At 37.6% G+C, this 16,247-nt stretch overlaps 2 protein-coding genes across 3 annotated transcripts; one reads left to right on the forward strand and one right to left on the reverse strand.

The window, feature by feature from the left end:
• The first annotated feature begins 694 nt into the window (after window positions 1-694).
• Window positions 695-3,995, forward strand: LOC130944831 (F-box/LRR-repeat MAX2 homolog A). Its single transcript, XM_057873382.1, has one exon. It carries the CDS (start codon window positions 1,508-1,510, stop codon window positions 3,665-3,667), a length of 2,160 nt encoding a protein of 719 aa, XP_057729365.1. The 5' UTR covers window positions 695-1,507; the 3' UTR covers window positions 3,668-3,995.
• On the reverse strand, window positions 3,905-16,032 carry LOC130944830 (probable serine/threonine-protein kinase SIS8). 2 transcript variants are annotated; one of them, XM_057873379.1, is made up of 17 exons: window positions 15,764-16,031; window positions 13,050-13,436; window positions 12,678-12,881; window positions 12,052-12,240; window positions 11,203-11,447; window positions 10,506-10,613; window positions 10,195-10,284; window positions 9,323-9,418; window positions 7,582-7,680; window positions 6,922-7,027; window positions 6,049-6,304; window positions 5,402-5,525; window positions 5,294-5,313; window positions 4,966-5,122; window positions 4,526-4,814; window positions 4,334-4,406; window positions 3,907-4,257 (listed from the first exon to the last, which is right to left on the reverse strand). In XM_057873379.1, the coding sequence occupies exons 2-17, from the start codon at window positions 13,296-13,298 to the stop codon at window positions 4,175-4,177; spliced, it is 2,388 nt and encodes a 795-aa protein (XP_057729362.1). In that variant the 5' UTR covers window positions 13,299-13,436; window positions 15,764-16,031; the 3' UTR covers window positions 3,907-4,174. The 2 variants fall into 2 exon arrangements, with proteins under 2 accessions (XP_057729363.1, XP_057729362.1); XM_057873380.1 differs by lacking the exon at window positions 9,323-9,418 and having other exon boundaries at window positions 3,905-4,257; window positions 15,764-16,032.
• Window positions 16,033-16,247: the final 215 nt, after the last annotated feature.

The following is a 16,247-nucleotide window of genomic DNA, read 5'->3' on the forward strand; positions in this document are numbered from 1 at the left end:
TGTATTCTGCTTATACAGAACAGCGTCCTCAGAACACTATAAAATCTCATTTTTTGTAACATTAACGTAAAACTTTATTCACTTTTCAATATTAAAATAAAAAATCTGAAATACAAAGCCAAATTTTTTAAATAAAAAACTATTTCTAACGATTATGATATGAGATATGGAAGTTAGAATTTTAATTTAATTCTTAAAATGTTTACATATTATGATTTTAAATGAGTTAATTAATTTAAAAAATTTATACTAAATCTCACGATTTTTTTATTTAAATTTTATTATGATTTATATGTATCTAATTTATTTTTTTTATTTTTACATAAAATTTTTATTTATTTTTTTTTTTGTTGAAATGAACTTTAATCATATTTTTTAATATTGTTTTAAAAAAAATTTGTTGTCTACACTCTACATAAGTGCTAGGGTATACAAGAATTTTACAACCCGCCACTTTGACATTTTCGATCCTTTCTCCGCTAAAGTTTTTATTACACGAAAAAACAAAATTACTCTCCCTGTGCATTAGATTCTTGAGTCCACATTGAATTATCATGTTTGATGTTTGATAAGAAGAAAAAATATCATTATTGAAAATCTAATAGCTTGATAGACAGAGCCTCTAACAACCACAAAATTTGGTTACTATAATAATGCTCGACAGAGTGTTTAAATTCATTATTATCCCATTAACCAAATATCAAAATTTAATTAATATTACTCTGGATCATGATCTAGAGCTTTTACTTTTTTGTTCAGTATTCAGTTCAATAATACTAAGTTATTTATGAAATGAGTGAAGATCTCTCACACAGACGCAGGAGACAAAACAAGGGGTCATTATTCTAAATTCTAAACCTGCTGTCTATATTGATCGCCATGGAAAGAGAAATTAGCCAATCAGGCATCCACATCATCCTCTGCAGATGATTGATTGATTGTGAAGAAGGGGAAATGGGAGAAAAGATGATGGGCGGCTTTCATTCAAATTGAAGTAGCTGAGAACCAAACCAAACCAAACCAAATCCCCCATAGCCATAGCCAACCCTGAACCCTCCATCGTCCTCAATCTCAACCTCGCTGGAAGAGTAGAAGTATATAGAGAGACATACACACACGAATCGTAATCACGTGGGTCTCCATGCCCCGACAAAAGCCAACTACACCACACCAGTACCCATTAATAGCAACCCTGTATATTTCTACATAGTGTACCATTACCATATACTACTATCCACTCTCACCCACTTTGCCCTTTCTCTCTCTGGATTTGGATCTTGGGTAAGTGCCAGAAAAGCCACCCACAAACTAACAATCATAAACCCATTACCTACTCAGCTTGAAAATCCAATATTTTTCGAATTTTAACAGAACCCAACACGCCCCATTAACCCATACAGCTTAAAAATCCAATCCTTTTTTTTTTTCCGTCAATTTTCACAAAAATTCCTCTCCGTTCGGGGGCAAAAGAACACAAGTTTAGAGGAGGAAAATAATACCTGTGTCGATGGCCGGAACCGGCGAAACGACGATGACCCACTTACCGCCGGAGATCTTGACGAACGTGTTCTCCGCCGTGTCGGACACGCGCACCCGCAACGCGATGTCGCTGGTGTGCCGGAGCTTCCGCTGCTTAGAACGCCGCACGCGTACCTCCCTCACGCTCCGAGGCAACGCGCGTGACCTCCATATCCTCCCAACCTGCTTCCGCTACGTCACCGACCTCGACCTCTCCCTGGTCTCGCCGTGGGGACACGCACTCTTCGCCGCCTCCACCAGCCACCAATCAGACCCGCAGCAACAAGCCATCGAGCTCCGGAACGCGTTCCCGCGCGTGACCTCACTCACGCTCTACGCGCGCTCCCCTGTGACCCTTCACCTCCTCCTCCTCATCCCTTGGCCTAACCTCCACCACGTGAAGCTTGTCAGGTGGCACGTGCGCCCGCCGGCATCGCAGCCGGGTACTGACTTCGCCGACCTCTTCCACCGTTGCCGGTCACTCACCTCCCTCGACCTCTCCTCCTTCTACCATTGGCCGGAGGACCTCCCTCCGGTTCTCGCCGCAAACCCCATAACCGCCGCGTCGATGCGGCGGCTCAACCTGCTCACGACATCTTTCACTGAAGGTTTCAAATCTTACGAAATTCAGCAGATCACGGCGTGGTGCCCTAATCTAGAGCACCTTCTCTTGGCTTGCACGTTCGATGCGAGGTACCTTGGTTACGTCGGCGACGAAACCCTAACTGCCATAGCTTCTAATTGCCCCAAATTGACGCTTCTTCACCTCGGCGATACCGCGTCGTTGTCGAATCGGCGAGGGAATCCTAATGATTCAGGGTTCAGTGACGAGGATGCTAGGATCAGCAGAGCGACTATGGTGGAGTTTTTCTCGGGTTTGCCATTACTTGAAGAATTGGTGCTAGACGTTTGTAAAAATGTCAGAGAGAGTTGTTTTGCTTTGGAAGTGTTGAATTCCAAGTGCCCAAGGTTGAGGACTTTGGGGCTGAGGCAGTTCCATGGGATTTGCTTGGCTATTGGGTCGCAGCTTGATGGGGTTGCTTTGTGTCAAGGATTGCAGTCTCTGAGTGTTGCGAACTGCGGCGATTTGAATGATATGGGTTTGATTGAGATTGGTAGAGGGTGTTCGAGGCTTGTGAAGTTCCATGTGCAGGGTTGCAAGCTCATCACAGAGAAGGGGTTGAGGACTCTGACTTGTTTGCTAAGAAAGACCTTGGTTGATGTGAAGGTCTCTTGCTGCCTCAACCTTGAGACTTTCGCAGCACTGAGGGCGTTGGAGCCCATAAGAGACCGCATTGAGAGGCTTCATGTGGATTGTGTGTGGAACGGGATGAAGGAAAGTGATGATGGCCTTGGCCAGAGTTTGCTCAATTTCGACCTCAACAAGTTGGAGGACGAGCAGTGTTTTGGTCATGACTTTGCGAGCATGGATTCGGAAGGGACAAGCCAGAATAAGAGGCAGAGATGCAGCTATTCGCCGCCACCAGAGGAGGTTGAGATTGATGATTCCCTAATGCAAAGCAATGGGAATGGTTACTGGGGAACCACCTGGGACAAGCTGAAGTATCTCTCGCTTTGGATTGGAGTTGGTGATATGCTATCGCCATTGCCAATGGCAGGGTTGGAGGATTGCCCTAGCTTGGAGGAGATTAGGATAAGGGTGGAAGGAGATTGCAGGGGCAAGCCGAAACCGTCCGAGACTGAATTCGGCTTGAGCATTCTAGCTTGCTATCCTAATTTATCCAAGATGCAGCTGGATTGTGGTGACACAAGAGGTTACGCGCTGACTGCGCCGTCTGGGCAGATGGATTTGAGCCTGTGGGAAAGGTTCTTCCTGAATGGAATTGGCACTTTGAGTCTGGATGAGCTTGATTACTGGCCACCACAAGATGAAGATGTCAACCAGAGGAGTCTCTCCCTCCCAGCTGCAGGCTTGCTGCAAGAATGTTACACACTGAGAAAATTATTTATTCACGGTACCGCTCATGAGCATTTCATGAATTTTTTCCTTAAGATACCAAATCTCAGGGACGTGCAGCTGAGGGAAGATTATTATCCTGCCCCCGAGAGTGACATGAGTACGGAAATGAGGGTTGGTTCATGCAGCCGCTTTGAATATGCATTGAATAGGCGCCAAATTAGTGATTGAACTGCGATACTTCGTGATGTGACCATAAATAGAAACAAAAGAGTTGTTAATCAGGGGGTGTATCATTTTGCTGCTAACATAGATCATGCCACGATGTTGGCTTATATCTTTTGCTTCGCCCTCTATTTTTATTTTCCCCCTTTTTTGTTATCTGTAACAGTGCGACACTTATGTCCAATTATAGAGAATAAAAAACTACTATATTCTGGGAATTTTTTCTGGGAATTTTAAATGGGTTTGTTCTTTTCGTTGCACACGGAAAATGCAAGAGGGGGATAAAATTGATCTTTACTCGTTGCCAGAGAGTTTGAAGCACAGGTGTACAACGTAACAAGAGCTTCCATTCATATTTTCACCTGTTCTGAGAAAGAGAGGGAGGGGGGGGGGGGGGGGGGGAACAAAAAGAACAAAGAAAAAACAAAATTCACAATAATCCACAACATTCAGCCGATAACACAATTGTAAAGCCTCTACCCGTGTTCTATGTACAAAAGGCATAAGATTGCATCAGCACATTGAGTACTCGATGTCCAACAACCGTGAAAGAATCTCCTCACAACTTGGCCGTTCATGTGACTCTGCCCAACAGTCTGTAACAAAATAAAGTAGAATAGGTTTTAGTTCATCGATCAAGAAGTGATTTCTATATAAAAATAACGTACGAACCTGAAATCAGCCTGCCTAGGGGGCCTTCAGGAATCTCCAATCTAGAACCCTCGTTAGCAACCGAATAAACCACCTGATCATCAGAGAAAAATATTGTCTCAGTACGAACGTTTCCAATTTTTGGGCACAAGTTTTCAATCCAGAAACAGAAAAATCATATGCAAAATGAGTATGTCATCCGTCTGAATATACCCTCTCAGGTGGTACACCTTCCCATGGTCTGCTCAAGGTACAGAGCTCCCAAATTATCACCCCAAGGCTAAAGATATCACATTTTTCGGTGAACGGTTCATTTCGGATGAGTTCAGGGGCCATCCATTCCGGAGTTCCAGCGGATGAGGGATCTTGCATGGGAGATTCTGTCATTATTCTTGAAAGCCCAAAATCACATATCTTGACGGTCCAATGCTTGTTCACTAGACAGTTTGCACTTTTCAGATCACGGTGAACAATCTTCATACGGTGAATGCACATCAACCCTCTATACACATAACCAATGAGTTCACATCAATGTTAACACAAATAAATGAAACTTGATATGATCTATAGGAAGATAACGAAGCAGTAATTGATGTGTGTAATGCATATTTAGCATAAATGACAGTGAAGATATAAATCACGATAACACTTGCCTACATATGTCACGCAACATCTTTAATCTTCGCCGCCAGCTAAGCTTTTTGTTTTGACCACTCAAATGTATCAAGTAATACAATGATCCCATCTCCATGTATTCCGTAACCATTGACAGATGAGGAGGCTTGGTGCAAGCACCGAGAAATAAGATAACTGCACAAAGTTTCACCACTAGATAAATAACAGCAAGTATTAAGATTCATTAAACAATTTAAGAACAATTTAGTTTGCCTTGCATTGATTGCCATATCTAGAAGACATGTGCAAGATCAGTTGATGAAAGCCATAACTATAAGAGGAACTAGTTTGGATGTTGGAGAATACCATTAGGATGTCGGAGCCGGCTTGAACCAGAATAAAAGAGAAACAGAGTCAGCAAATGTTTGGTACACCAGAAAAAAATTGACAAATAGCATATTGAAGGCAAGAAACCTGAGAATTGAGATCTCATTGCAAAAGTCTTCCATGTTCTCAGCAGTTAAATCTTGCTCCAGGAAAACCTTGATTGCAACATCTGTGCCATTCCATATGCCACGGAAGACTTCCCCAAAAAACCCTGGAAAAAGAAAAACTACATTGATGGCCAAGCAAGCAACTATTTCTTCACTGAGCTTTGCTATATACAACAGTAGATTTTCACGAAATTCCAAATAAAGCCACTGTTGCTTTATTTCAGTTACACAAATAAAAATGAAGGCAGAGATGAAAAGAATCTGGATGTCGATAACGTATTACTGAAAGCAATTCATGTAATAGATCACACATCATAATGAAGCAATGGGCTTATTTCAATCATGATATATATAAGAATACAGTGGCATCATTTAATTCATATAGCCGACCCCTTCCATTGGTAAAAGGCTTTGTCGTTGGAGGTGATATCTTATTCAAGAATTTACTTTAAAAAATCAAAGGTATTATGATAGAATGTAAATTCCTTGTATGCTGAGCCTCTAATTTTGATTCTTTCTCTAAGAATTCCATCAGCTGGATTTTGTTTATCAAATGCCAAAACAATGACATTGAATTGCACTACACAAGATTGTATAGTTTCAGCAAGTATGAAAGAGAATACTTACCAATCCCTACACGAGTTCCAACAGTTAATTCTGTGAAATTAATATTCCATTCTTCATATGGCAACAGAGGCTTATTGTTGAACATTGGAGATTCAAGGACTTTATTCCAAGTTGACTCCAGCTCATGGTTCACGTCACGTCTTGATGGCCCACTTCTCTCAGAAGACTGACCTCGATATTCATGTGGGGAAGATGGTAATGACATTGCCTTTTGTGAATTTACATGGACATGACCACCAAGATGGAAATTTGATTCCTGTTATAGTTGAATATAAACAGTAACTTAGCAGGTGCAAGAATCACATTCTTTCAAATACAGTTCATACAACTCAGCAGATATATTTTAACCCTTTAAGCCTCATCCGATCATACTTAACCTAACTAAAATTTGACCACAGACCCATTAAACCCTATTTGCTGCCCCACCAAATCTTCTTGGGTACTTTATATACTCATCCCTTTACCTTTATATTTTCTTTTTCCTATCTCAACTAAATAACAAACGGCATCCATAAAAGAGTTGAGTACAATGTTCTCGATTACGAGGGAATCAGAGAATACTGACACTCAAATATTATTTAAAAGAACACAACGCAAGAGATAACGGAGAATCTAGTCCAGAATTATTTTGGGTAAAGAAGTGAAAAATGCAGTTTGCCAGCTACAGAGAAGTCAAAATTCTTAACATGACAAGATTGAATCATTCAATCGAGAAATGAACATTTGATCAGGACTATCTAAATAACAGGGCAAAGATATTCCAGACAGGGAAACGCAAGGAACTGTTTCATTAGATGCCAAAAATGCCAGGAAGGAGAAACAAATGTTTAAATAAAAACATATTGCTTTGTCACCAAAGTAATACACACATACATTTTGCTGAAGATTTGCTTCATTAATTTGATTGTTTCGAGAATGGGAGAATGAATTATCATCCCCCCGTTTTTGCTTCAAGGTTTCATTCATTGCCCGCACAGCCCTACAGATCATGAATTGTCACGCACCATACATCTCAGCCAATACAGAATAAAATAAATAATTCAAAGAACAAATGGCTATGCATAACGAAAATTAGAAACAATGGGATATTAAATTAGTCAACTCAAATATTACTCATGCATGGTATGCAACGGCAGTTAAAAGAAGCAGAACCCAGTGAAAATAATCATACCTCTCATCATAACAAGTCAAGTTAGTTCATTTTGAAGTTGAGTTAGATTAACCGATCACACAATTCTAGTCCAACGATGGTTAATTTTTTTTGTATTTTTTGTAGAAGTAAAGGGAAGCCATGTTAATGAAGACTCAATTAGCACAGACCCTCTTTAATACACTGACCTACCCTCACACCTGTTCCTTCAAAGCATACTAAAAAGTTTGTTGCAGAAAAAAAAAATGAGGAGGTCAATATCTGCATCTGAAAAATCATGCATTTCCAAACAATTCACTCTAGAATTTCAAAGCAGGTATAATGTGCCAGCAAACTTCACAATGAAGTAAGTAAATAACAAGCATTTTAGAATAATAATCAACCTAACAATATCATCACCAATCTCTGGTGTAATGCTGATGCTTCTTCTTCGTGGCCGACGTGGTTCTGATGAGGATGCACCATCTGACCTATAGCTGGATCTGAGACCCAATAAGCTTCTCTTATAAATCATAGCTTTAAAAGAATAAAAATAAAAATAAAAAACCAACATGCCATGCAAAGTAACAAGAGACTCGTGAACAAGAGAAGAAAATGGAACAATAAAAAAACAAAAATTAATCTTTTACAAAATCCAATTTAATATACCTCCAAATTGAGGAAACATGAACTTACATCATAGAATATACAGCAAGACAATGAATATATGCCTCCAAAGTAACAACAAAATTATGAGCAGAAAAGGTTAAGTATCACAGTAGTCCTAGTCCAGTGCACCTTCTATTGATAATTCAGGTGTTTTCACGTCTTTATTTATTTATTTTTTTGTTCCCCTCAATATACTGGTAATTAAAAAGTATTACTCAAGCTTAAGGGTTAATTCCAGTGCAGAGACAAGATATGTGTTGTATGAGACTGAGTGTTGCTACTAAAAACCAAGAAAATATGCACTTGTCACGGGGATGAGTGTGTTGCACTGGATAAGTCGACATAATAGATAGGACTAGGAACAAATACATTAGAGATAAAGATTATATAGAAAATACCATTAAAAGATGGTAGAATATTGTCTTAATGATTTAGTTACTTGTGGAGACAACCTGTAAGAGCTTAGTCAGGATACTAGATCAAATGTCGGGTTGAGTCTTATTGGAGCTAAACAGATACAAAGAAACTACTAGTGAAATGTCGTTAGTTTATTTCAGTAAATCTCAAGACAAATCTATGATTGATGTATTTGGTCACAACTCAGAGTAGCATGTCATTCGATAAGGACTATTTGAACACCTTAAAAAGCTAAACTATCACTGTATTTTACTGAAAAAGGAAAAGAAACATTAAATATCTTCCGTAACACAGTTTTAGTTAAGTAAATGCAAAATCATTAAATCTATAACCCAAAAAATTCAGTCACATATAATTTATTAATGTTCCTATGCAAACAAGACAAATGCCAAAAACTCGACAAAGCAACAAAAACATGGTGAAGAAAAGGGATGGGGAGGGAATAAAGAAAACAAAATGGACTTGCCCCCTAATTGCACATAGTATGAGATTTCAAAAACATGCAAGGAATACAACCACCGCCAAGCTTTATCACAATAAGCTGAGTTAGCTACATGAATCAATCAGCACCATAGTACCCTACTACAGATCATATCTGAGTTTAGCCCATATATTTAAACTTCTTTTAATAATTTCTTCTGAAATTTCCTTAGGTCTCCTAAACGTAACTTCAGGACTATCCTCCATCTGATGTACTCTTCTAACTGGAGCTTCTAAAGGTCTTTCGCAAACATATCCATCCACCTATGACAAGATTTTACCATCTTTATAATCAATGCTACCACCAACTCTCTATAATTACCTTCATTCCTAAACTATTTATGAACAGTCGTGCTATGGTGCAGAGCAGTTTCAATGAAGATTGAAGATTACCCTTTTATAATGGAGGGGGTGGGAACCAAACAAATAAATAGACAGACAAACATTATGTGCAATGTACAGACTCTAAAATTTAGTTATAATCTTCACTCTTCACTCAATTTTACTCGATACTAAAAAAACTCCCATTTATGTCAGGGAACTATACAACATAAGCAAATACTATGGATCAACAAAAACCTTGATGTAGCCTGATCATCAGCAAAATCTCTAAATGCTGTCCTATCACCACTTAGCAGGGACCGTGCACGCGCCCGAAATGATGGATGTTCTGGACTGCAAATCCAGAAATATGTGAATCACAAAATGACTGACCATAAATTTTTAAATTCCATATTCAGTATGTGTAATTTGGAGACAGTATAGATAAATTTAGCACTAAATTCATAAAAATAGTAAAATAGTCAGACTAATTAAAAGCAAGAAATACGCATATGCTAACCTATAAGTGAATAGACACACACAGAAAGGACAGATCATAAATTTCTTTAATTTCAAAGTTATTATGTGCAATTTGGAGATTGTTTTGACACATTTGCCTACACAGATCAGTTGGAAACACAACTACCAGGTCGGAAACAAAAATATGGGTAACATATTGGCAATTGATTCTAAGAAATGGTACATAAGATATGGAGATTATTTAGATACTCTCACCACTAAAGGTAAATATGAAAACTGTGATAAAGCAGTAGCGAACTTCACAATCACAGGCCAGTATTAACTTTTTATAAAAGAATTCCCTATTTGAAAGAATAATCAATGATAAGCTCAGCTAATCTATTATATCATATTGCATAAATGACAATTTCATTGTTGATATCTTCATACTTTCATCAAAGCTTGCTCTAGCTAACAACATCTACATCTCTGCCTTATAACGGAGAGAATGCTGTAGCCCATCAACATGCTGAAACTGAAAAGCTTATATGGACCAGGGACAACAAAGCATGAAAAACTGAGATCATGAATAATAATGCTTAAATGTGAGTCTAAGCCTAACATATGCACACTCATATCAATCTTAAAAAACAAAAGGAATTATGAATAACCTTGAACTAGCTGTCCTCTGTTCAGCAATGGCTTTTCTCCGACTACGCCGACCAAATGCAGTTGCAATGTTGGGTTCACTATGAGACAAACTGAGGGAATTGACAAAACCAATCAACAAGAAACGGTTGGTGTTGTACACCTTTTAGAGACTCTAGTCAAAAAAGGTTTCACATAATCATACAAAAAGGTTGACCCTAATTAACAAAAAGACTATACACTGAAAATAAAATAGAAGAACGTCTTTAATTCAATTGAGAATAACTGGAGAAGGCTAAAGCAAAACATCTCAAGATCAATGCAAAAGTATTACCTCAAACAACTGTTTGATCGTAACATCATGTTACGTAAGGATCGGCCTGATGCATTCGAAGAAGCTTCAAATCTTCTGTGAAATTGGAGGTTTTCCTCCTTCTCAGCACTGTCAGAGGGGACCAAGAAAACCAACACCAGTAAATTCACAACTCTTACTGGAAGAACAAGTAAAAATAAAAAAAATAGAGGACTAAAAATTTTGTATCTCACAATCAATGGCATAATAAGAAGTAGAAATCAAAAGTAATAAAGCAAAAAGCTTTCTTTCTCAAACTTTGAACTTCCCCTTTCTATACATCTCCAATTTGAGTCCCCCTATTTTAACTTGCAACAATGTTATCCTCATTGACTTTGCTGTTGGGAGATGATGTGGAACCATATCACATCAGAGGAAAAATATAAGGTGTCAACATTTATTTAACAAGAGAATTAGAAAACTTAATTGCAATACTATGGTTACAACTAACACATGGATGGCTTTTTTTCTTTTACTTGTAAGGAGGATCTGTTATCCTCCCATCTTCTTATATTATTTTTCTATAGTCTTGATGGTATCATTTTTTTTTTCAACAAAAAGCTATACATATATTAAGATGAGGAGCACCAATATCAAATTTCAATGAAATTAAAGGAAACAAAAGTAAGATAATCCCAAGCAATAGTAACAACAGTTTTCAAATCCACTTTGATCTAACCTCTCTGAAACCCCATATAAGGGACTGTTTGGTTCTAATGGTGAATCACAAGAATCATTTTCTGCTGAATCACTCTCTCCTGCTGCAGAAATATGAGTCATAATAACTGCCTTGGTTGATCGTGGTAACAATTGGCCCGGAAATCGCATAAGATCAACCAGCATTTCCACAGAATTCAATTCAACAATCACAGACATGTGTTTGTATGAGTCTACACATTCAACAGTCCCATCATTTGGCAAGCCCTGATGAAAAATGAAATGCAAGAAATATCCTTCAAAATTTAGATATGATTATGAACAGAACAAAATAACAAAGCAGGCCCTTAACCTCTTATACCAATAGGGGAGAAAGGAACAAAAACTAGCAAACAACATGGAATAGTGAATATTTGCCATTAAATATTTCGCTAAACACACCAACTATATTGAGTGGACAACTTAACAAGATAGGACTTGTAGTTCGTATAACACCTATCATGGACAAAACAGTAGAATCTCATTGTAGGCAGTTTAGACATGTGAGAATACCATAAAAAGCAATTGAATGGAGAGCAGCACAATGGCTAGAGGTGGAGAACATTAAAAACGCCAATTGAAAGTTATTCACAAGACTTAATTTAATGGCTTGTCTAAAAACATGGTTTACAGTAGGAAATAATGGGTTGCAGTCTCATCTAGTGGGAAAAAGCTTAGTAGTTGTGGTTTTTGTTGTTGTTGTTGTTGTTGTTGTTGTTATTGTTGTTGTTGTTGTTGTTGTTGCATATGAATTATATTAACAACTCCATAAACTAGTAATCAAGTGTATAGAAGAGAACAAACAAGCCCACCAAGAGATATTGGAGCTCACCACCACAAGCCTACTTTCAAGACCTACAGTATCAGCTAATGCTTTGAATAAGATAGCTCGAGGACGGCATGAACCATGTTTAATTTGCCCAAGCATCTGGACACCTCGATTTTCAAACAAGTGGCAGGTTTCATCTAGTGCAGCTTTTGCTGGACTTTCCACATTGGGTCTCTTATAAAAATCAGTAACCTGTGTAGAAATATGGGTAAAAGTAAAAATGAAAGAACATAGAAATATTATTCCACTAAACAAAATTAGCCAAAAATAAATGATCCAATCATCTAATGCTAATCATCAGACTAATCACTTATAATTATTGGGCACCAGTTTCACCAAAACAAAGTTGCAGCTGGCTAAAAGCAAAAGGCAAAGTATTAGCAAATATAAATTTTAAATTATCAAAATGTTTCTTGAAAACTTTGCACTATAATTCATGTGAAAATTGTTTGGCAAAAGAATCAGTTAAATGCATTATTTGAAGCAATAAACACTGAAATAGTAAAATACATTTGTGTAAAAGGAAAAGAAAAAACTTATAAGGTGTTGAAAACTGCCCAACAATCATATAGTAGGCATCCTCATACTCAAAAAGAGAGGTACACAACAAGATATAATAAAGTACATACTAATCCAGCTATCTTCTTAATAACTGCAGCTGGATTCGAATTTAATCCTTTAACTAATGCCACAATCAGTTGCTTTAACATGGACAGCTTTTTATCTCTTTCTGAATCCACAAGAATGATATCAACCCTAAAACCCTCTCCACCCAAAGCTTGCAGCTCGTCCAAGGTAGGAATACTATCAAAACGTTCTCTGAGTCTTGTGTCCTGGACATGATCAGATTAATTAGTAACAAGACTATTTAGATAGCGAAACAAGAAGCACAGTACCACCACAAAACTGAAACAATAATGCATGTCATGATCCATGGATGAGCAGCACTATTGAACAATGTAAAACTATAACCAAATAAAAATGGCATAATAAATCCTCACCGGAATGATTGAATAAAATCCATTTGGAATTGGCTCTTGTAGAATTCCTGTGCTCCAGAGAACTTGAGATGCATTTTTAGGTGACAAAATATCATTACCAGAATGTCTAGGGGGTTCTTTATTGTTTAAGGCCTCCTCTTGAGAACCCAATGAAACAGATCCAAATTTTTCAACGAAGTCAGACGGCCACCATGAAACATTAGATGGACCTTGCTCTGACGGGCCTGCATCTTCTCGTGTCTCCTCCATGGTCTTATATATTTGGAATTTAAAACCATCTCGCCACAGTTCTTAACCCATAAGAGACATATCAAGCTAAAGATAGTCTTTTAATTACAAATCACTGAAATATAAACTTCAGCAGCTTCAATTGTACCAAGCTGCAGCCTAAATGAATCAAATAACAAAATATGAAAACGAGAAATCAACATTTGCAAACAAAAGGAAATAGAATTTTATCAAAAGCATGTACAACTAACATGCAATAAAATCAATGTACAAAAATGAAGCTTGCAATTTTGTTAGAACTTCCTCAACTCCACCCATATATCATCTATAAATCTGTTAGGGTGGCAAAATCATACAGGGATCCATTAGCCATCAAGTTCAATTATTTATGGAAAAGTATGATTTCAAAAGTGGACAGTTATTTCTTAATGGAGGTAGTATTTATTAATTGGGCCATGCATGAACTGAACTTTTCAAATACAATTTTTATCATATAATGGATTAATGGTTTGGTTTTGACCCATCCATTTTTCACTAATAAAAAAAATCCATATTTGGAGCTCACAGGATATAAGGAGGCAAAGACAATCTAAATCAATCATCCACAATGCAAGAGAGTAAATCTCTCAGTTTAACATTTACAACCAACAAAAACCAGATGATACTAAATGTGGGGTGGGTAGTCTTTCCTCACTCTCTGAAGGAAAGAACCCACATGATAAAAGGTTGACTATTGAGAGCTTCTGTATATCATTTCCAACAGAGATCCATTTCCCATTAATGAAACTTGTACATAAAGAAACACTACGATTCATTCTTGTACATCAATGATGCAGAATACTGATTCATATTCCAGAAATACAAGGAAAACAAAAAACTAGGATAAATGGCAGAACTTATCTTCAGTATGCACAAGTGGACAAGGTTATACTGCATATCCATTAAGTATTCAAATAACTTAACCATTCTTGTAATGGACAAACATCTTATGTTCACATCCTTGCACATAATGCTCTGGGGATTTACATAAATGCACCAATTTAAACTGTAATGTGCTAAGATAGAACTATAAAGGTTACTGATGTCAAATTATGCTAACATCTATACAATCGGATTATCTTAGTGCATGATAGGATAACATTGTCCAATGTTCTAGCATTTAGACATCCAAGTCATGTTATTTATTCAATTGTAACTGTAAATGCACCAGCATCCACATAGGAACTTACCATATTTTGTACCTCTTTTTTAAAAACTCTGATTTTTACTAGTTTATTAAATTATCCTCCAAATTCTAAGCCAAACAATAACTCGGCACTTCACGTGACCAACAATGGTTTATATATGGAAACACTATATGCATTATGCATATCAGTATGTAAGCTCCACTGAAGCAAAAAGGAAATCCTTTAGTGTAAAATCAAACACTGCATCAACACATGAAACAACATTGGTACCATTATTATTCTTTACAATCCTCGTCACAATAAATGTTGCACATACAAGTGCAAACTCTAGCCAAGCTAAAGTCACCAAAAAATAACTATTATTTGACATACCAAAGCTCTCTTATCTCCCGTATCTCCGTTTTGAGCTATACTACTTCATTTTTCATCCTCAATTTTCAATCTAAACTGATTATTCCTGCGCAAGATAATCCTAATATATTCTCTTCCCAGGATAGATTGTTTTCATTATTCCCCTACATTGTCTTCCCGTTTGTGGTTTCTAGAACGTGTTTTAGGGAGCTCCAGATTTCGTTTCAAATAATTCTCTGTTTTGTTTTATAAGGCATTCGAATAATCCGATCAGTATTATTGCCAAAAAAAAGGCAACGAAATCTCATTGCACTAACTGTGGTCACTACATAGTATTTTATCATAATTATCTATAGTCAAACCACTAAAACACAACAACACTGTGATTTACCACACAGCAATAGAACTAGTCGCTTCTAAAAATAACGACACAAAAGTCCACTTAAATGTAAGACTCTACTCATATGACGAACACTCAAATAGCAGGGAAAATGAAAAATCAGAAGCAAATATAAGAATGCCTGCACTGCACAATTCAATATACACTGCAAAACCTCAAAAGTTCAGCTCAGCCAGTTCGTTTTCACGGATTTTAATTCCGATTTTCATAACCGAGAGCAGCACAACAAAACAGATTCACTTAGAAAACTGCATTCGGATCAAACAGAAAAGAAAGAAAGAAAGAAAGAAAGAAAGAAAGAAAGAAAGAAGAGTAGACCTACATATGTATTAACGTAACGTACGAACTCAGCTCGTTTTAGTTTTGACTCGAAATCAAGAGGAAAGCCAGAAATCGAAGTCGATCGTAAGAAAGCACGTGGAAAGAAGCAATGCGGAAACGTGAAACCGATAATGCTAAGGTAGAAGCTAAAGGATAACGGAAAATCGAAGGAAAGAAATGTAAATAAATAAAAGAAAACGGTAATCGAGAAGAGAGAGTGAGTTTACCGCAATTGGATCGGAGGATTGGAGGTGGAATCTGGCATTTGAATCTGAAATTCCGTTACAGAGAGAGTGGAATCAAAATCATCATCACCGTGTGGAGAGAGAGAGAGAGAGAGAGAGAGATTTGTATGTTGTGAGGTTAGTCGTATGGGTTTATGGATTAAAGAGAAGGGGAGAGGGGAGAGAGGAGAAAGCGATGGGGTTCTGATGTTGGGGGTGTTGATGAGAGAAGGGAGAGTGATGAATGAAGGGGGAGAAGGGGGGAGAGAGTAGAGAGGGGAGAGGAGGTGGTGAGTCACGTGCAGGGAGAGAGGGATCTGGGGACCTCTCCCCGACAGCCAGCTAGCAAAAGGGTTGGCTCACCAACACCCACACCTTCTTACGCGTCTAAACTAATACAACCATCTTCCCCTTCTCTACTTCCTCTCTTACACTTTCTTACCCTTACTTTTACTACCTTCTTTTTTCTTCTACTTCTTTAATTCCT

Source organism: Arachis stenosperma, chromosome 8 (assembly GCF_014773155.1).
Source record: "Arachis stenosperma cultivar V10309 chromosome 8, arast.V10309.gnm1.PFL2, whole genome shotgun sequence".
Classification (NCBI taxonomy): Eukaryota; Viridiplantae; Streptophyta; class Magnoliopsida; order Fabales; family Fabaceae; genus Arachis; species Arachis stenosperma.